The 21488-nt window shown below is 39.9% G+C and overlaps 1 protein-coding gene across 1 annotated transcript in view; it reads right to left on the bottom strand.

The window, feature by feature from the left end:
* The window catches only part of LOC119413616 (phosphatidylethanolamine-binding protein 4), a 66440-nt gene that overhangs the window by 27763 nt on the left and 17189 nt on the right, over positions 1-21488 (bottom strand). Inside the window, exon 4 of the mRNA XM_037680674.1 lies at positions 12099-12194. Within this exon, the coding sequence (XP_037536602.1) occupies positions 12099-12194 (96 nt within the window). The remainder of the gene's footprint in view (positions 1-12098; positions 12195-21488) is intronic.

Below are 21488 nucleotides of genomic sequence, written 5' to 3'. Positions count from 1 at the left end.
CTTATTGTGTGAATGTTTATGAAGCAGTCACACTACTGTGATCCATTTTTCTTCCGTACATTTTTCAGCATCTTTCTTATTCCACAATGTTTGTGCTATTTCAACAAAACGTTCAGCTCGTTCAGGAGAAAGGGGCTATGGCTTTTGATATTGGTGCAACTTTAGCTTTTTGAAATATTTAGCCTATTCTGCCATTTTTGTGTCATAGAAAATTAATTGAGCTCATTTTACATCCTTCAGATCTTTAGATCTGTTTACGACCTTTTACTTCTCCTTTCACATTTTGTTTTGGTTCAGCTTGTTTCAGCTTCCTTATACAAATTTAAACTTTTTTTAAGCTACTTTCAGCTGTTTTTTTTCCAACTGTTTTGTGCTCCTTTCAGTCTTTCTGCCAACTACAACATTTTTGTACTTCTAACTTCTTTCTGCTAAATTCAGCTTATTGTGCTCCTTTCAGATTATTTCTGCTAGTTTCAACCTTTTCTGCTCTGTCAGCTACTATTTAGCTGTTTTTATGTTAATTTCAACTTTTATCAGCACAATTCAGAAAAAATTGCTCTCTCCACTTCCTTCTGGCACTTTAAGCTTCTTTCTGTCTTTTTAACTACTTTTCAGCAGTTTTTTTAATTTCAGCTTTTTCAAATAATTTCCACTTTTTATGCTCATTTCTGCTTCTTTTAGCAAATGTGTTCTTTCGGCTTTATTCTTCTAATTTAAGCTTGTTCTACCTTTCAGCTACCTTTTTAGCCTTTTTGTGCTAATTTCAGCTGTTTTCAGATGAATAAAATTTTTTGTGGTAATTTCTGCTACTTTCAGCCTAATTAACGTTTTTCTACTAATTTCAGCTTGTTAAAATCAGTTTCAGCTTTGAAACCTCATTCCAGCTTTTTCTGCTAGTTTCTGCATTTTCAGCCACTATTTAGTTGTTTGTATGCTAAGTTTAGCTTTTTCAGCTAATTCCACATTTTTTAGGTTATTTCACCTCTTTCTGCCTTTTTCTGCCTTTTCAGCTACTTTTCAGCAGGTTTTTTTTTTTTGCTTATTTCAGCTTTTTAGCTAATTTCCTAATTTTTATGCTTATTTCTGGTTATTTAAACCTAATGCAGAAAATATGTGTTCTTCTGCTTTATTCTGCTAATTTAAGCCTGTTTTTTCATTTCAGCTACAATTCAGCAAGTTTTTCATTTCAGCTGTTTGTTCCCCCCCCCCCCCCCAATTCTTTAGCAATAAGCATTAAAACTGCATTTTCACAGGAAATGCAATTTCTCTAGTTTATACACAGATGACTTCTTTAAGTTGTCGCACTACTATATATATATATATATATATATATATATATATATATATATATGAATCCTTACTGCTATTAAGATATGTTAGCATAAAAAGTAAATGTTTGTCCTGTAAGTTAAATCGAAACAAAAAATGACAACAGGTGCACCAAGCAGAATTTAGATTCGATCAAGCTGCATTGATGACTTGAAGGCAGAAGGCAGTTTTGTGTTTGAAAAAAAAAAGTTTGCAAAACCATAAACAACCAAACTGTTAACCTGGGTTGTGAGTACGTTTAGCAACTCTGGATGGAAAAAAAAAAAAATCACATAAAAAAAGAAAATTGTTCACTTGCTGAGCGCCCACCCCCTTGTCATAAGATATGGATGTCCCGTAAGGTTATTCGTGTTTGCTGGGGATTGAAGTGCTCAACTGGATTAAAAAAACACACTGCATATGTTTGGAAATCTGTTTCCCTGGGCGTATGAGTGGAATGAGCGAGCGTGAAGCAGCAGCTTGCGTTTTCTCCAAGAGAGAGGGCAGACACTCTCATCATTAGCTGGGCTACAATGTGCTCCTCTACCTGCTCCAATCTGCACAGCCAGGCTCCACTCTGACGCCAGACAGATGTTCCCCGCACTAGGTGCAAAGTATTTAGAGGGGGAAATGAGAGTGAGCAGAACAGAGGCAGAAGAATGGAAATATTCAGCAGAGTACACAATAAGAGTTTAATTATGAATAATACCATTGGCTCTTTGTTCTCGCAATGAAGCGAGCTATGGTTCACTTGGCCTTTGGGAAATTGTTTTTGGCTTCCATATGGGGGCAGCTGTCTGTCAAAAAATAAACGCTGGAATCACAACACGCCACAGTTGGGATAATTACAGGATAAAGAACAATGCAATTATGTATGTTTATTTGCAATATTGAGTAGGTATTTTGCTAAAACAAACTCCAAGGCTTTTGCAGAGTTTCAACACTTAATCCTATCATTTGGTGCCGGAAGGTTAGCAGCAATCTGCAACTGAGACTTTTCTTTTTTTTATTGAGACTGAGTGTAACTTAAGATAAAGTTATATAGTCAAGACAGCTTTTTTAAGTATGCAAAAATATGTCTGTAAGAAAACAAATAATGTGCCATACTTGAAGGACTGTGATAGTTGAGACTTTTGAATAAAAACATGCAGTTACTTTACTTTTTCATCTGAAAAGACCCAAACTAAAATATTATTATTATTTTTAAAAATGACCATCCCCGTATTCTTTAGAGACCCACCTCTTTTAATGACTGAGCTAAGATCATTTTATAATTAGAAGGGAGGGATTGTAGCCATTTTGGGCAAACCTTGTAAATGATATTTTGCTCAGTCTTATGCGATATCTCACTAAATGTATTGGTGTTCAGAGTATGTGCTGAGGATGACTCTTGGCTATTACCACAACAGATTTTAGCTCAATATCTCAGATAGAGCCATATTTGGGTTTGCTTATGTCAGCAAGTTGTTGTTGACTCCAAAAGTTAATTAGCTGTACATCCAGTGGTTCAGAAGATATTTTACTAACATGGAAAACAGGGTTGATACCAACAATTAATACCAAAATTTGTTGAAGATGTCACACATGTTGTGGATGACTCTCAGCTACACCCACACCACATTCCAGCTAAATATCTAGAATAAACTGAGATGTAGCTATTTTTGTGTTTCCTAACATCAGTTAGCTGTGTCTGCCACCTTGAAGTGGGTTGACCGGAAAAAGGTAATTGTAGATGTACATCCAGTGATTACTCTCTGCAAGTTGGATTAAAATCTGTCCAGTGGTCTGTGAGCTGTTTTGCTAACAGATAAGAGTTAACTCCAGCAGTTAATAGGAAAGTTTTAAAAACTGATCTTCCGTCTTCATTTAGCTCTCAAAGTACAAGTCGGGGATTACTCTCAGCTACTATCCCTTCAAATGATTTGATATATGCAAAAGTGAGTTATAGCTATTTTTGTGTTTGCTAATATCGAATGGTTGTGGCTAGGCCTGTCTTGATAACTTTTCTGGGCGATTAATTGTCTCAGAAATTATTGCAATAAACGCTAATATTGTTTGACAATAATTAGTAATTACTGTCAAATTTAAGAAGAAATTTTGGTTAATTTTTGTGTGTAGTACTTATTTGGTTTTGACCACTGGATGGCAGTATAAGACTGCTTGGACCAAAAGAGCAGCATGTCTCTTTAAGAAAAATGGGAGGGAGGCCCCTTGATGTGACATGGGTTTTCTCTCCTTCCTTCTTTTCGGTTCTCAAACTGGCGGACGCTCTGTGTGGTTTGAGCTCTTTAGCATAGCATTTGTCATACAAAGCTTTTAATAAAAAAAATCAGTAAACAAGTTCTCAGCTTCTTTTTGCAGAGAAAAACTTTTAGACGAAGGCACGGGTTTCAACCATGAATTTTGCAGCTTCGACAAGACGGAGATTTTTTTCCCGGAGGTCAGCCTGTTAGCTTAGCTTGTAGTTTAGCTTCTCAGCTTAGCTGCTTTTAACAATCCAAAAACGCGATTTGGGACAATTAAAACAGATTTTAAAGAGAAAGGGAGGGGTCAGTGAAGAACACTGGAGTTGAGCCTTTTGTCATCCAGTGTCTTCAGTAGAAAGAGAGAGACACGAAGAAACGATAAGCCGATAAATGAAAACGAGGTCGATAATTTTCATTTATCATGCGATTAATTGATTTATTGTTTATCGGGACAGGCCTAGTTGTGGCGACCATCTTGAATTGAGTTGACTAAACAAGTTAATCAGCTGTAGATGTACATCAAATTATTACTTTTAGAGAGTTTCATAAAAATCCATTGATATATTTTGCTAACACAACATTCAAACACACGCGCATGCACACACACACAGAGGCAAAAGCTAATGCTTCTTTGTTTTTTGGCAGACGTTAATAAAAAGAGCAAAGCTGTGAAAGTTTTATCATTAGAAGAATTTAGCGCCTGATAAAATGCTATAGGAGGTTGCACGTCTAATAGTTTGCAGTTAAAGGAGTTGTCGAGGTGTGGAGCAGATGATCTCTGCAGGCCACAGAATTCACAAACACAAAGCCAGCTGGTCTGATAGAGTCACAATACTCCACTGTTTGCATTTGTAAAACACAGACTCTTTCTCCTTTTGGGAGCTGCAACAATCAAGCAGGATGTTAAAGCTTGCATGTCCCTCATGCACGATAACGCCGAGCTGGACAACTGGCCCTCAATAAGTCAGGGAGAGGAAGCTAACAAACATATGATTGCTTCCTGTTCACAGATCACATGGAGGTGAACACGACAAAACAACCTCAGAATAAACTGGTCAAGTCTCCTGTCTTGTTAAAAACACATCTCAGTTTGTAAGAACGGGAAATAAAATATGTTTTTTTCTCCTGACAGACTACAAATGAATGGAAAATAACCCCCCTCAACTTAAAGAGATCCAAAAATACCTTCACTGTGTCAAACTCTCAGGAGGGCAATTTCTTATCTTATCACATCCATAAAAACCTAAAGCAATAAATCTGTTTAAATGGGATTTAAAAGCGATGAACACCTTTATTTTTCCTCTAAGTAGAAAATACATTTAAAAGGGTATTAACAAGAAAATATAACACTTAATGTTGTATTTATATAAAGTGACTTTATTCGGATAAAAATGATTTGCTTGTTAGAGTCATTACTGCTGCCAGACCATACCAGAACATCTGTATTGATTTAGACTGGAGCGGAGCAGAAAGGAGGAGGGAGAGGCTCGCAATCTGGAATTCAACTTAAGAGAGCGAGACAACAATCTGTTGTACGGTTATTTTGGTAATTGTCCATAATTGATGTAAAAACATGGTGCGTGTGGCAGAAGACTCTAAATGACTGTTTTTTGCTGCCCAGAGGGTCAATGATAATGGGCAGTTGCACGGAAAACGCAAACGCAGCATCTAATAATGTTATTCTAAAAGCAAGTGGACAGCTGGTGAGAGAAGACACGACATCCAGCCACGCAGTTTACACATAATTGCTGGAATAAATTGTTCTTGGCAGCTAAAACTTGAGCGTTTTTTAAAATAAAAGATATAAGATTGTCATTACGATTGTTACTGTGGTGATTGTGCATGTTAAGGTGTGTTTTTGTATTACTGGTAAGGTTTTTAGTCAACACTTTCTTTGCATTTACAGCTGATATTTGCTGTTTGTCATTGAAACCTCACGTGTGATTTAAACTCAAATGCAGTGACTAAACATTTGGTAGGTGCTCCCTATTTTTATACAAGCACCAGGAAAGCTCAAATCTGCAACAAGCAAGCTCACCCCTTTCAACAGTGGATGGTTCTGTGAGTAACATTCGATTGTTTTAATTCTTGGGTGACTAAACTATTGAGAATATCAATTTTACTGACACATATCTCACATTTTTTATGTCAGAATTGGTCTACAAGGTTTATTTTAAAGTGGCTATAAAATAATTTAACAAAAACAGATTAAAACAATAGGCAGCACGGTGGCACAACTGGTAGAGCTGCTGCCTCTCAGCGAGCAGGTCCCTGGTTCAAACCCCGGTCCAGGGGCCTTTCTGGATGGAGTTTGCATGTTCTCTCCGTGCATGCGTGGGTTTTCTCCAGGTGCTCCGGTTTCCTCCCACAGACCAAAAACATGCATGTTAGGCTGATTGGTAACTCTAAATTGTCCCTAGGTGTGAGTGAGAGAGTGAATGGTTGTTTGTCTCGTGTGTCTCTATGTGGCCCTGTGATGGACTTGCGACTCATCCAGGGTGTACCCCGCCCCTCGCACAGTGATTGCTGGACATGGACACCGGCGACCCCCGTGACCCAAAATGGAACAAGCGGGTAAAGAAAATGGATGGATGGATGGATTAAAACAATACAACTTTATTTTTAAAGAACTTTAAAAACAACACTGTAGGATTAACATGTTGCAGAAGTGAGTTTGTCACTTGATATTAAAACTCCGTATTTCACTACATGTTAAATTTATACAAAGAGTCAAAGTCATAATAGTCAGTCATGTTCTGAAGACATGGTGTGTCTTCAAAACCGCACCATCCTAAACGTCCTTACAGAGCTTTTTTTTTTTTTTTTTTTTCAATTTGTTTATTTGTGAGTCCAAATATAATTTGGGCATTACATCATCCCCAAGTGTTACAATTTTGCAGTCAGCCTGAAAGCTGACAGGAATGTTTTTCACTCACAAACATAACTGTAGCTTCCTACATATGGTAAAGGCTAAAATATCAAATGATGTATTTTGTATCAAAACCACTTCAAGAATAAAACTGTCTCCCTAAACCTTTTCTGTTGGTTAAGTCCACCAAACCCTGCAGTTCCTAGAAACAGTGTGCTCCTCACTCAGACACTCATTGGACCCTACACCAGGGCTATTCAACTGGAGGTCCACGGCCCACTTCCGGCCCGCATGCGACTTCAGTCCGGTCCACCAATGAATTCATGAGTTCTGTTTTTTGCATTTATGATTCAATGCAACAAAATAAACAAACTAAAAGGTAACAGATCATTGTAATACTTGGTTTATTTAATAATGACTTTAATTTGACTTTCAAAAGCCTCTTTTGTGATTGTCTATCGTTGTCGATGTTATTCATTGTTGTCATCAGAAATCAGATCTCTCTTGTAAATGAGTCCCCGAGGCTCAATGGGATTAACCTGTCTAAATAAAGGTTGAATGAAAAAAAATTGCTGGATGTCCGGCCCCTGAGCTGCTGACTTTCAGTAACTGTGGCCCCCTGAGCAGTTTAGTTGAAAAACTCTACCCTACACAGTTGTTGAGGAACATATTGAGTGTGCGAGACAGAATAGGACCAGGCAACGACTACATGTTCACAAATACCTCTCTCCACAGGATTCTGGCACCATCGACATCAAACGAGGAGATCCTCGGCACATGTTTTGTTAAACGGAGAGCCATGTGTTCAGTTGAACTCAGTGCAGAAGTGAGTGATGCATCAACACACGGGGCGCTCCAGTGTTGTTTTAATGCTGTTTCTCTAATGAGACCCTAACAGCAGAATCAGCTCGTTTCTGCCGAGGCTCGCTGCTCAGTCCAGCCTGACCTCACCTCGCTCTCGGCTAAATTATGGAAATCTTTATCTTCATAACTCTGGATATGGATAAAGAATACACAGCAATTATGGAAACCTCTGCAAACCAGGGCAAGGTTGTGTGACCCTGCACTGATGAATATATATGAAAAGAAAATGGCTTCTGCAGCTCACACTGTTTGACTAATAAACATCTAAACATCTAGTCAGAGAGTCAGAGAGTCAGAGTTTCTTTATTGTCATTCGCACCTCATGTGGTACATGTGGTGGAGCGAAATTATGTACGCAGGGTCCCAGTTACATCCAACAATAAAATGTATAAGAAAAACAGTAATAACATCTAAGATATGAACTAAGAAAAACATCAACTAAATATACACTAAGCACTCATAACATAAAACATTGAACATCACCACAAACATGAACATGAGTCTGTGAGCAGATGTGCACGCATGAACACATCAACATTGAAACAGATCAGCAGCAACATGAAACAGATCAGCAGCAACATGATATGGTTTTTCACAGTGATTATTCTAGTTAGAGATTCATGAGTCTAACAGCCTCAGGGTAGAAGCTGTTCCTCAGTCTAGTGGTTCTACACTTAATGCTCCTTAACCTCCTTCCTGAGGGGAGTGGGGCAAAAAGTGTGTGTGCTGGGTGGGTGGGGTCCTTCATGATGCAGGTGGCCCTCTTCCTGCATCTGGAGGTGTAGATGTCTGTGATGGTGGGGAGACTGATTCTGACAGATTTCTGTGCAGCCTTCACCACTCTCTGCAAAGCTTTTCTTTCTGCAGCTGTGCAGCCTCCATGCCACACATTGATGCTCGAGCACAGGATGCTCTCCACTGCACACCTGTAGAAGGAGGTGAGGACTGAGCTTCCCAGACCAGCTCGCCTCAGCCGTCTGAGGAAGTAGAGTCTCTGATGAGCTTTCTTGATCAGGCTGGTGGTGTTGTTGCTCCAGCTGAGGTTGTCATTCATGTGTACACCCAAGTACTTGTAGCTGGAGACCACTTCCACCGCAGATCCTCTTATGTTCAGGGGGGTGTAGGTGTTTTTGTTCCTTCTGAAGTCCACAATCATCTCCTTTGTCTTCTTCACATTGATGTGAAGGTTATTCTCTCTGCACCAGCTCTCCAGGTGTTCCACCTCCTGCCTGTAGCTGGACTCATCATTGTTTGTGATGCATCCCACCACCGCTGTATCATCTGCAAACTTTACAATGTGACAGCCTGGATGGGTAGCTGCACAATCATATGTGAGCAGAGTAAACAGGAGGGGGCTCAACACACATCCCTGAGGAGAGCCAGTGCTGAGGGTTATGGTGGAGGAGGAGAGGTTGTGGATCCTCACTAACTGTGGTCTGTTTGTTAAAAAGTCTAGTACCCAGTTGCAGATGGAGGGGCTTAGTCCTAGTGTGGATAGTTTGTCCATCAGGGTTTGGGGGATCATGGTGTTGAAGGCGGATGTGAAGTCCACAAAGAGCATACGGACGTAAGAGTTTTTCTGCTCCAGGTGGTTGAGTGCAGTGTGGACCACAGAGGAGATTGCATCCTCTGTTGATCGGTTCTCACGGTATGCGTACTGATGAGGGTCCTCGTTGATGTTGATGGTTGTTTTGATGTGAGTCATGACCAGTTTTTCTAAGCATTTAGCGACTATCGGGGTGAGGGCCACTGGCCGATAGTCATTCAGACCAGTCACTGTAGAGCTTTTTGGGACTGGGATGATGGTGGTAGTCTTCAGGCAGGTGGGAACTGTCTCCAGGGTAAGTGAGGTGTTAAAGATGTCTGCCAGCACCTCACAGAGCTGATCAGCACATTCCTTCAACACTTTTCCGGGGATGTTGTCTGGGCCAGTTGCTTTGTGCGGATTAATCCTCCTGAAGGTACTCCTTACTTCTGCTGAGGTCACGCTGAGATGCTCTTCATCCGGTGGCGAGGTGAGTTTGGTGCTGGGTGGTCTGTTCGGGTCTTCAAAGCGTGCATAGAACTTGTTGAGGGCATCAGGCAGAGATGGGTCTTTGGGACATTGTTCACTCCTTCCTTTATAATCTGTTATGCACTTAATGCCCCTCCACATGCTCCGAGGGTCTTGTGAGATGAATTGACCCTCGATCCTCTTTGCATATGTGGCCTTGGCCCTCTTAATACCAGCAACCAGCTCTTTTCTTGTCCTACTCAGCTCCTCTGAGTTTCCAGACCTGAAGGCAGTGTTCCTGGCTTCCAGCAGGGTACGCACCTCTGCATTCAGCCAAGGTTTTCTGTTTGGGTAGCTTTTAACATTTCTGTTAGTGGAGACTGTGTCAGTACATGTACTAATGTAACCCAGTACTGAGGATGTGTATTGGTCAAGATCAAGCGAACCTCCATTTTCAGCAGCTTCTCTGAAAACCTGCCAGTCTGTTCGGTCAAAACAATCTCTCAGTATGGGTCCACTGTCCTGGATCCAGCATTTAACTTTCTTTTGAACCGGTCTGGAGCGTCTCAGCGGGGGCATGTAAGCAGGAGCCAGGAAGATTGAGATGTGGTCTGACAGTCCTAGGTGGGGGCGGGGTTCGGCTTTGTATGCATCTTTTACGTTCGTGTAAACACGGTCCAGCGTGCGGTCTCCACGTGTCGGAATCGTCACATGCTGATTAAAGCTTGGGAGACAGTCCTTTAGATTCACGTGGTTAAAGTCTCCGGCTACCACGTAGAGAGCCTCGGGGTGTTTGCTCTGCAGCGAGCTGATGATATCATGAAGCTCCTGTAGTGATTCATTAGCATTAGCGTCCGGAGGAATGTAAACAACTGTGATAAAAGTCACTGTGAACTCTCGGGGTAGATAATGTGGCCGACATTTCACTGTTATTGTTATTGTATACGTCGCCCAGAGACGACCTTCGCTGGAGGAGACCTGCAATCCTGACGTTGGTCTCCACTCTTCATCCAGTGGCCGCATCTTCAGTTCAATCCAAGGGAACCCCTCTGTATGCTGATCATTCAACACTTCCATTCGTTGTGGATTTACCGTTGTGGATTACATGACTTTTTCCAATGGATTACAGATATGTTATCTACTTGACATTTACAAGTATAAACCCAGAACTCATAATAGCAGAGATAACAATGCCAAACATACACTTTACCTTTTTTTAAACAAGAAAGAAATCATTATTTTTTTTATTATAGCTACTTTAGTGCATGTATGCATGCATTCATTCACAAACTGACCCGTACAGCTGTTTAAAACCACAGTATGAAACAAAAGCCAATACATTCAGATTGACACTTCAAACAAAAACTAAGGTTGTATGGTGTCACCTCTCCACCCTGGTCAATTAAACACCTCCCACTACAGTTGGCATCACTCAAAAGGCTCATTAACCCTTCTGACCAACCACCAGCTACAATCAGAAAAACATCCCGTCACATTGGCCAATCCCACATGAGCAGCGCAGGTCAACACCCACACAAGTGACAGGAAATTGAATTGCTAAAGAGAATGTGGTCTGTCTGAACGATGGAAAAATATTTGTTTATTCACAACTGGTCATGCAGACAGATTGTCTTTACAGACTGAAAAACAAGACGTAAAGGTTATGTCTTGTGCTTTTTCATGAGGTTGAAATGACTATTTTTCTTTATTTCAGTTGTGCGTCCCTGATTTCAGGTAAAAATTAAATGATACTTGACACAATGCAGAACTGTCGTTGAGCAAATATTTTCTTGAAGACAAATTCTCTAAAAAATATTTCACAAAATGTTGAATTTACACCTACTGTGAGTTATAAAACTAAAATCTTTTGCACGTTTGGGTCTTTGAATCAATGCGAAGTTGCTGTGTGTCAAACCATGTCTAAAAAAACCAGAAGGGACGCAGTACAACATCTCTGAAGCAGCTTTGTGCGCTTGTGTTTTTTTTGATCCACTAGTTTTAATCTACTGGGTTGATCTCCCAGTCCTCGAGGGATTATAAAATGTCTGCAAACCTCAAAATATTTGAGGCAATCAACGACTCAACATGCATTTGGCGTTTAGAATGCAAGAATGTGAAAACACACAAGCGAATGGATGAAAAGGAGTGAAATATGAAGAGAAATAAGGGGATCGGAGCGGTGCCCATTTCGGGGGTGTAAAATATGGAGAAGTGTGGATCATTGGGGGAGCTGCTCTGCCTGGGGGAACAGATGAAGGGAGGACACTCTGCCAAGATCTCTCCACTGAAGGGGGAGCTGAGGGACTGGAGCACTATGGGAGGAAAAGTGTGCGCCTCGCATGCTGCTCTCCTCAATCTCAGTCTCACACACTTGCATTGACACGTCCCAGGCTCTCTGCAGCAGAGGGAAATTGCTGCTGACAGGGCCTTGCAAACTTTCACAGCCATTTAGAAAGACTTACTCCCACACTTTTGTCACAGGCATTTATTGCACAAGATACATGATATGAAAAATTAACATTTTCAAACTTGGCATCGTTCTCGTAACCAAGTTAGGCTTAAAAACCAAACATAATTTTTCAGCTTTACCATCGGCCTTAGTGCAGATGTAAACACGGAACATGCCAAGTGAGACCATGAGATTATGAAAATGCACTTTAAAAAAAAAAAAAACAGCATAAACCGAACATTACTTCATAAATTTCTACCATACTGTAAGACTTTCTAATCCAATAAAAAGCACAGCTACCTGTTACTGCCATCATCAAAACACAGGTTTTTCTCAAACTGAGAGCAGAATTTGTGAGATTTACTGTACCTTTATGTCCACAACCAACCAGTGTCTGAAGTAACCTGAGCTTTTGGTGCGGCTGGGGGCATCCGGGTCAACCATCATCAGGACATATTTCTTTTCCTGCATGCAAACATGAAGAGATTAATTTATTGTAACATTTAACTCAAACCCATAGGTTTACAGACTCACAGACACGTGTTAGTTAGTCCAAATGTAGTTATAAATCCATTACAATCGGATCCATTTTACTATTAAGTAAAAGCTTGTGTTCATCATGTTGCCATTTCATCTCAATTATGTTACTTTTTAGGTTTAAGTTTTGATGCTATGATTAGATTTCAGTGTATTTATACAATTCAGAATTCAAGGTGTTGAATAGTTGCCAGCCCAATACGATTAGCACATAAAGTTAGCCTGGAATCTTCCTGTTCTTTATCTCAATGTGACCATAACAATCTAAATTCATCTGTCAAAACGAAAATGTGAAAAGAAAACGAAGAAATAAACTCACAGGAGAACATAAACTGTAACTGTGATAATCACAAACTCATTCTCTCCTCAAACAAGTCCCTGTCCCTTCTGGTGTTCCTTAAACTTAATATCCTTACTGTGACATAAACAAAATGACAACGTTTTGGATGCGAGACCAAATCGTCTCATTAACATATTCACTGTAACTTTCTGCCACTTACCAAGTATCTTTATACCCCTCAATCTGTCAATGGAGAGAAAAAGCATCTTAACTAACACTTGATCACAGTTATTGGACCAAGACTTGGCGGCTTAATTGCCGGAAAAAAAAAAAAATCTTCATTCTGTCGGTCCCTAAAAGTTAGAGAATTATGAGAGCAGATTGAATTATTGCAAGAGCACATTTGTCATCCCTGGTCTGGTGCCCAAAATCTGCCAGACCATATGATGGGCTTTTTTTTATTTTGTTCACTTCCTCTACAAACATAGACACAATGTCCTTCTACAGTATATGCACTTTCAGTTGAAGACCATAATGATATCAGCCTTAAAACATAAAAAAACAGATGCAGCGTTTCTTATGTTCTAACACCGGCTGCCAAACAACACTGTTGGCGGTGCGGTAAAACATTTTCAAAGGATCAAATGCTTCAGTGTAAACATAAACCTTGAATTTCTGTTTGTTCTGTCCTATGAAGACATTCTTACAGGCCTCAGAAAATTATCCTAAGCCGATGTACTTGAATGAGATAAAGAAGTAGTCATGTATTTTTCTGCAGATGCTCATTTTCAGAAGGATTCTCTGCCTACCTGACAAGCAGTAATATGCGTAAAGAACTAAGCCTAATAATAGGATAATACTGTAGTCTCGGTGATAGTGCCTGCAGGTAACATCCAGACACACCAGTAACAATAGAGCCTCCTCCACAGCCTGTCAAAAGTGACTCTATATCAGTGACCCCCTCTGGGCAGCTTACCAACCATGACCTGTTGCCTTCTCCAGAGTTGTAATCCTCATTTGTACATGTTTGCTACCAGGCACAGAAAAAGTGTGATAATGTAGTTATACTAATATCTAAGTAAGACCCTGATACATTCAGAAATAACATGGTTTCAAACAACAGCGCGCACACACACACATCAAGCCTAAAAGGCAATTTAAGCTTTCAAATTAAAAATGACCTCCGGTCACAACTACTATTGAAGGAAATTGCACTTGATTGAATATTTCAAGAAAGTTACCATGGATGAAGATGCACAGTGCGGGACAGGTTTAAAACCTCTAAAACTAAATTTAGAACAACATTAAGAACATTTGACGTTAATTTCCATCAGTAACGAGAACAACTCATGCCTATTTATGGCGGGCACTTCATTTCACTGATTTCTGCATGTATTTAAAGCTTGCATTTCTACCTGTAACATTTCCCGCTATAGTCCAGCTGGCATGGACAGCAAATAATACAAGAAGCTCCCATCAAGCCTGCACTTCACACATTGTGGCATGTACCCTTCCTTCTCTCTTACGAGGACATTTTTTTCCCTCCATCTGTCAAAATCCACATTAATTACACACAGATATGTGTGAAAGACTCTAGGGAAAAACAGATGCATACTTTGCCATCTGAAATAATTTATCAGGGCTTTAACAAACTAAATGTATATCGAGACACGTTTTAACAGCGCTAGTTCTCATAGATCAGTCTTGGAAGGAAATGTTTTCCAGAAAAAATTGGAACTCCTTTCTGGTGTTAATCACCAGCACTATTGAAAAGACCTAAGATTTGAGCTTAGATCACTTAAAATAGATGCTTACAGTGGAACTATCATAAGGATTTTATATGGTTCAAAGGACACAAAGTATTTCCAGTGTCACCCTCTTCACATATTTCATTTAAATTGTTAAAAGTTTAAAGGTCAGCAACACTGTGTGCTTTGAATGGCTAAATGTCATATTAAGTAAAGCAGAAGTTAAATGTGGGTAGGTAACCGGCACAGAAGTTATGCAGCAGGGGATGTGAGAGTCCTGGGTAAAAGCTGGAGGCGGAGGGAGATTGAGCCTGCATCCTCTTGAGATTAACCTCCCACTTCCTGCTGTGATCACAGCAAAACGGCCCACTAAAAGACCACACCTCAGACGCAGGCGGCTGGAATAAACCCTGCACTTGACTGGGAGTCTGTGACTCACAACTAGACCGAGGTAAAGAGGAGGAGGAGGATTCTCTCTTCAAGGACACAAGAACTTTACACTCATTCCTAATCATTCAAAACAGCAGAAATAGATGCATGTATGGTTGTTTTATTAAAAGACTTGATGCCAAAAGTACATTTTAAATAGGTAAACGAGTGCAGGATTTGCTAAAAAAAGAAGAGAGCTGAGAACAAAAGAAGGGGTGAAGTCAGAGTCTCTGAGGATGGAAAACCACTGTATTACCTTTGAATGAACTCTGCTGGGGATGAGAATCAGAGAGATGGCTAATCGCTGCTCTCGAAGAGCTGCCGGAGCTATCGAGCCCAGATTTGCTAACTGATGACACCGCGAAGGGCATGAGTGAGTTAGTGAGAAGGAGGGAGGAAGGAGAGGCCCCTCTGTGAGTTTACAAGTTCATGCTTTATCCATGACCCACCACCAATTTGTGTCATCCATGCAGCAGCCTAATGATCAACCAACGTCTTTATCCTGCGAGTTCTTCATCCCCTACACACAGAATGTAAAATGTTTAATTTAATGGTCAACTGCACTCACTGCTCAACCCACAGCAAAGCAATGCATTGATCCCAAATCCCTGTTTAAGTAGCAAAAATACTTGAACTCATTTGGTAATTAACAGGTATCTGTGTTGTGATTAAGAGGCGGTCACGGCTTAACAACCATAGACTGCAGCTTACAAAGAGGTGAAAGATCAGTCTGCAAATACAGAAAAATAGGAAGTATAAAACACGGTGGAAGGAGTGGATATTTCAGGGGATGGAGAAGTCTCAAATAGGCCTGTCACAATAACAAATTTTGCTGGGTGGTTAATTGTCTCAGAAATTATTGCGATAAGCAATAATATTGTTTGAAATTTGACAATAATTAGTAATTATTGTAAAATTTAAGAATAAATGTCTATTTGTTTTGCATGTGGGCAGCACGGTGGCACAACTGGTAGAGCTGCTGCCTCTCAGCGAGCAGGTCCTTGGTTCAAACCCCGGTCCAGGGGCCTTTCTGGGTGGAGTTTGCATGTTCTCTCCGTGCATGCGTGGGTTTTCTCCGGGTACTCCGGTTTCCTCCCACAGTCCAAAAACATGCATGTTAGGCTGATTGGTAACTCTAAATTGTCCCTAGGTGTGAGTGAGAGAGTGAGTGATTGTTTGTCTCGTTTGTCTCTATGTGGCCCTGTGATGGACTTGCGACCCGTCCAGGGTGTACCCCGCCCCTCGCACAGTGATTGCTGGACATGGGCACCAGCGACCCCCGTGACCCAAAATGGAATAAGCGGGTAAAGAAAATGGATGGATGGATGGATGGATGTTTTGCATGTAGTACCTTTGTTTGACCACCAGATGGCAGAATGAGATTGTTTGAACTAGGACCGGACGATAATTGAATATCGATATATGTCGCAATATACTTTTATTCAATAACGGTGATATGAGTTTTAAGCACATTTTCTAAATTTTGATATGATTACAGTGTTTCACTGATGCATTTCTTTTTCTGTTCGGGTTGACTTGGTCGCTCCAGTTTCAACCCAGAAAGAAAAAGGTGTGACACAACTACCTAAGTGCGTGGTGACGTAGATGTTATGCAGAGCTTGAGTCCAGAAGGCATTAGCGGTAGCAGGCTAGGCTAATCTCCAGCACGTGCTTTCAGTTCAAAATGAGTGCCCATGACCGTCAGAATGTGACTGAACAAGCTTTCACAAGCGAAGAGAAAGCAGATGACATAATTGATAAGAGAGGAAAGACTAATTTGGCGGTGTGGAAGGGGTTTGGCTTTCTAAGATCCGATAAACTGCAGGTTTCAGTGTGCTGCAAAATGTGACGGAGAGTCGTTCCAACTAGCGGTGGGAACACATCTAAGTTGTTTCAGCTGAAGAGTTTCCACTCGATAGAATATGTTGAGAGTCAGAAGATGAAGCACAATAAAAGTTTGAGCCAATGTGTCCCTGAAACAACAACCCCAGCTGTATCAAAAGAGAAATCCATGCAGCAAATGCAGATGTTTGCTGCATGGATTGTTAGCTTATGTTGTTCTTTAAAGGTAAAACTATTAATATTGACAAAGTAATGAGTTTTATGTTTATTTGACAGTGATTTCAAACTTTTTTGAAGGCTAAATACCTGTACAAATAAAAGGTGAACGTTAAATTATTTGTTCAGTTTTTTTTAGGCTTTTATATTGTTTATATCGATATCGAAATATATCGTTATCGAACGAAATTAAGAAATATATCGTGATAAAAGTTTTGGCTATATCGTCCAACCCTAGTTTGAACCGAAAGATGGATAGTGAGGGAGCAGTAGCGTGTCTCTTTAAGAAAAATGGGAGGGAGGCCCCTTGACATGACATGGGCTTTCTCTCTTCGGTTCTCAAAATGGCGGATGCTCGGTGTGGTTTGAGCTCTTTAGCATAGCATTTTTCATACAACGCTTTTAATCAAACATCAGTAAACAAGTTCTCAGCTTCTTTTTGCAGAGAAAAACTTTTTAAATGAAGGCACGGGTTTCAACTGTGAATTTTGAAGCTGTCGCAGGTCAGCCCGTTAGCTTAGCTCGTAGCTTAGCTTCTCAGTTTAGCTTCTTTTAGTGATCCAAAAACGTGATTTTGGTTGGTTAAAATGGATTTTAAAGAGAAAGGGAGGGGTCAGTGAAGAGCACCGGAGTTGAGCTTTTTGTCATCCAGTGTCTTCAGTAGAAAGAGAGAGACACAAAGAAACAATAAAGCCGATAAATGAAAATGAGGTTGATAATTTTCATTTATCATGCGATTAATTGCTTTATTGTTTATCGCGACAGGCCTAGTCTCAAAGCAATGTTGTTTTTAAAAACATTTTGAAAACTCAGATAATGTGATATGAAGATAATATAGGGGACACTGGCATAAACCCTTACACTTAGTGACAAGTTGTTGGTTTAGAAGCTGGACAGCATCAAGAGTGAAACAAGAGCATGTGTGGTCACGGTGGAAGTTTAAGGGTGGTAACACTGCTGGGGTCAGAAGATGAGGTTCATTCTGGTGAAGAGAAGGTCAGAGGTCAGGCTGGCAGCAGTAATTGAATCCTGTGAAATGAGTAGTGGGACCATAGACACAAAGATGAAATGGAGAATGTAAGGGGGCTGCGGCACTCACCTGGAGGTCAACTACCGTACAGGTGTAAAAGGTCCTCATTGTCATTAATAACAGCCCATCCCCCGCATCTCATTGGAGGCTTTGAAACCTCATTTCTCCTCAGTTCAAGCATTATCAGCATCATAACAGATGGAGTGGATGTCTGAAACTGGTAGTAACTAATACTAACAAACAATATATTATTACTTGATTACGGACATTTAAAAATCTTCTTATCACTACAGACCTTGGTTAAAAAGTTTAGTTGTATTTAGTAGTTTCAGTGTTTTGATACACCAGTGAACCAGCATGAAGTCAAAAAGAATGACTTCAGTTTTCTTGCAGCCCATTGCACTGTAATGACTAATGAAATGAGCGAAAGCCAAAAGTTTCAGATTTACCATCAGAAAAAAAAACTACCCTCTAAATGCATCTTACAGGTCATAATTCAAAGCCAGGAAAGCAAATGAACTTGAAATTCAGCATGGCTGCAATGACAGTTCAATAGCACTTCAGTGAGCTTGTCTCATAAATAGTACTGCTCAACCATTATCAGCAAATACACTGTTGTTTATGTACAATACAGCTTAGCTTATTGTTCATATTCAAGTCAACTTTATTGTCGTTTCCATCACATGTGATACATGAGGTGGAACAAAATTATGCACACAGGGTCCCAGTTACACCCCAAAATAGCAAACTATAAAGTATAACAAGAACTGTAAATAAGGATCAAGATATTTTTTTCATTCAACCTTTATTTAGACAGGTATACACTAAGATAGATGCTAAACAAATGTCAAACGGTACGCTAAATGATCTAAGATATACGCTAAAAATTAATCATGTAAAACTATCCAACGTCACAGTTTCATTCAGTTGGTGCTATTTTAACAAGCCTACTTATATATTTTATTATTTTTAACTGAAAGTCAACCTGGGTAAGAAGTCTGATTAGGCACGGCCAGTCCATACGTGCCCAATCTGAAAAAAAAATAAAATAAACCAAACCCTCTACAAAGTAGTTCCTCTTATTAAATGATAGAAACTACTTACCGGTAATTATTATCTTGCCTTGTATTGTTTTGTTTGGTGTGTTTATGAACTATTGGGACAAATTTTAATCTAATTTAAAATGTTTTTTGGTGATTTTTCCCCCACTTATCTGCAGTAATGGGGTGGGAAACACCATCACCTGCATTTTTGGTAGATTTATCATCTCGCCCTGTTGGTGGTGATCAGAACTGCAGGCAGCTCCAGCAGAATCTCACTGAGGTAATTCTGCCACGTGGACATATTTAGCTGCTTTTAGCTCGTTGATACATAATAAGATCTTATTTAATCCTCAGAAGGTTTTGAGGGGAAAAATCAGCCACACATTTACCTTTATTCATGTTTTTATTTTTAGTATGTTTGGTAATACACAAGACCATTCCTGACAAATCCTAAAAACTTAGTGAATTTTTAAAACTTTGTTAGAAACATTTAAGATGCTCCTGCAAACAGTCACTTTGGGGGAAAAACGGCCCATTGAAACCCATTACAAATACATTTTTCAATCTCGTATTTATCACATAAAATAACAATTGTCTCTTTCAGTTACAGTTTTTTATCCCTATTAATCAACTTTTGATTTTCCTATTAGCCCACTAGGTAGTGCTCCACTTTCACATTTGAGGGACACTGTATATCCCAGAACAGGCGTGTACTTTGTGTCTCTAGGTTGCTGTCGAGTTTGGTGTCTATTCTCATCTGACAAAATTGTTTTAGTTTGGATGTAAAGAGCAAAAAAGTGTGGTTGTGCATGAGTAAATATTTGGTGCAAAACAGTAGATCCACATGCATGCAGGCTGAAGAATCATCCACGGCTGAGTTGACCACTTTGACTTTGGAGTTGCCACAGAACAGTTCTCAGCAAAAAATAAAATAAATCTCTGCCACTCTTGCAGATACGAAGTTAAAACGTGGTGTGGTAGTAGCTAAGAACTAAGTATCTGCAACATCTGCTTGAAACTTTCAAAATAACTGATGAAGTAAAGTCTGATAAACCCATTGGATGAAAATCTACAAATAATTAACTTTGGAAGTCAACCTAATTCAAGATAGCTGCCACAACTACTCACACACAATTAATCAAGTTAGTCATGCACGCAACACATAATCAACAGATCATGTATGTGTGTGTGTATATATATATATATATATATATATATATATATATATATATATATATGAGTGAGACAAATATGTATGTAGTTTCAGAAGAGTCAATGAAAGCTGCAAATGCTAACACTCATTTTGTTCCACAGCACAATAAAAGACATGCAAAGCAACAGTTCTTTATGAAGAGCCTCAGATAGTGAAGGATGCTCAGTACCTCCAAACTTGCCTATTTTTATCGCAGCCTCCTCCCACACAGGGACGGAGTGTGAAGTGGCTTATAAATCCACTCTGAGGAGCCACATGGTCAAAGGAAAGTCACGTGTGGATACAACTGCACATTCTAGGGCTACACACGGCTACGAGTTTTCAGCTGGATAGCCGAGCAGGAGAGTGGGTGAGCTATGAAGAGGAAGCAGCTCAAGAGGAATCAGAGCAGGATGTGAAACAAGTTTACATAATGGCATAATCAGGTTTTCTTTCTCATCAAAGAAATATGCTAATACGCTACATTTTAATCAAATTAGCACATGACAGAAGGCAAGATGAAACAATAAAATATCTTTCATAGCCTATAGTGTGCACGTTACTGCTTTTTATCACTTAAGAAAGCATTTTATTTTTGCCCCTAACCTACATAAGCACAGCTCTCCGATAAACTTTGTAAATGTTTAAATGAAGTCTGTCCCGAACTTTGTTTACGAAGCCCTCAGATCTGCAATTTGTAGCTGTGATAAATCCACAGCTAACAGAACGATGGTTCACAGTCTGATTGAAGCTTGAGGGGGGTGAAGGAATTAGTAGGAGCCTAAGGAATCATTTCTGCATTTCTCTCAACATTGAAGACTTCTTTCAGCGCACCATGTTTGCGAACACAGCCGTGCTCATGTTAAGCTTATTAGTCACCCTGGATGCGATCTTGCTAGCTGAAGCTTTCAACACTTTCTAGTGGTGGCTTTACACACATACACCTACTCACAACCATGAAAGCGTTTCTGCAAATGCACATGCTCAGACGCAGTAACCACCACTAACAGGTACACTGAAGTAACATGCAGTCAGGTGCTGGAATATGAGCCTTGGATTCAATCTGTGCTAAATGAGGCAAGAGGGAAATATATTTGTCGTTGTTTGGCTGCTGAGCGCACAACAAAGTCAAACGGGGCAATTTACACCCGCGGACTCATATCTATAATTAATCTGTCAAGTATGTCACACTGAGAGTCAAAGATTAGCTATTTTTCTGCTATTTTACCACCAAGATGCCTGGAAATAAACTTAGAAGGTGAGCTCATTCTACCAGCTTCACCTCCATCTGGGAATCTAAATCAAGCTCTCAAGAGATTTTTAGAGGCTGCATGCCAAAGTGATAAATATCTTTTCAGATTAGCGCACGTGCAACTGAAAACAGCAAGTTTAAACAGTGTGACATGTAATTTCCAAGCAGTAAACACTTAAGGATCATAATT

This window comes from Nematolebias whitei, chromosome 8, assembly GCF_014905685.2.
Source record: "Nematolebias whitei isolate Nwh7 chromosome 8, NemWhi1, whole genome shotgun sequence".
NCBI lineage: Eukaryota > Metazoa > Chordata > Actinopteri > Cyprinodontiformes > Rivulidae > Nematolebias > Nematolebias whitei.
The sequence above is the reverse complement of the archived record's forward strand: the minus strand, read 5'-3'. Positions and strand labels throughout refer to the sequence as shown.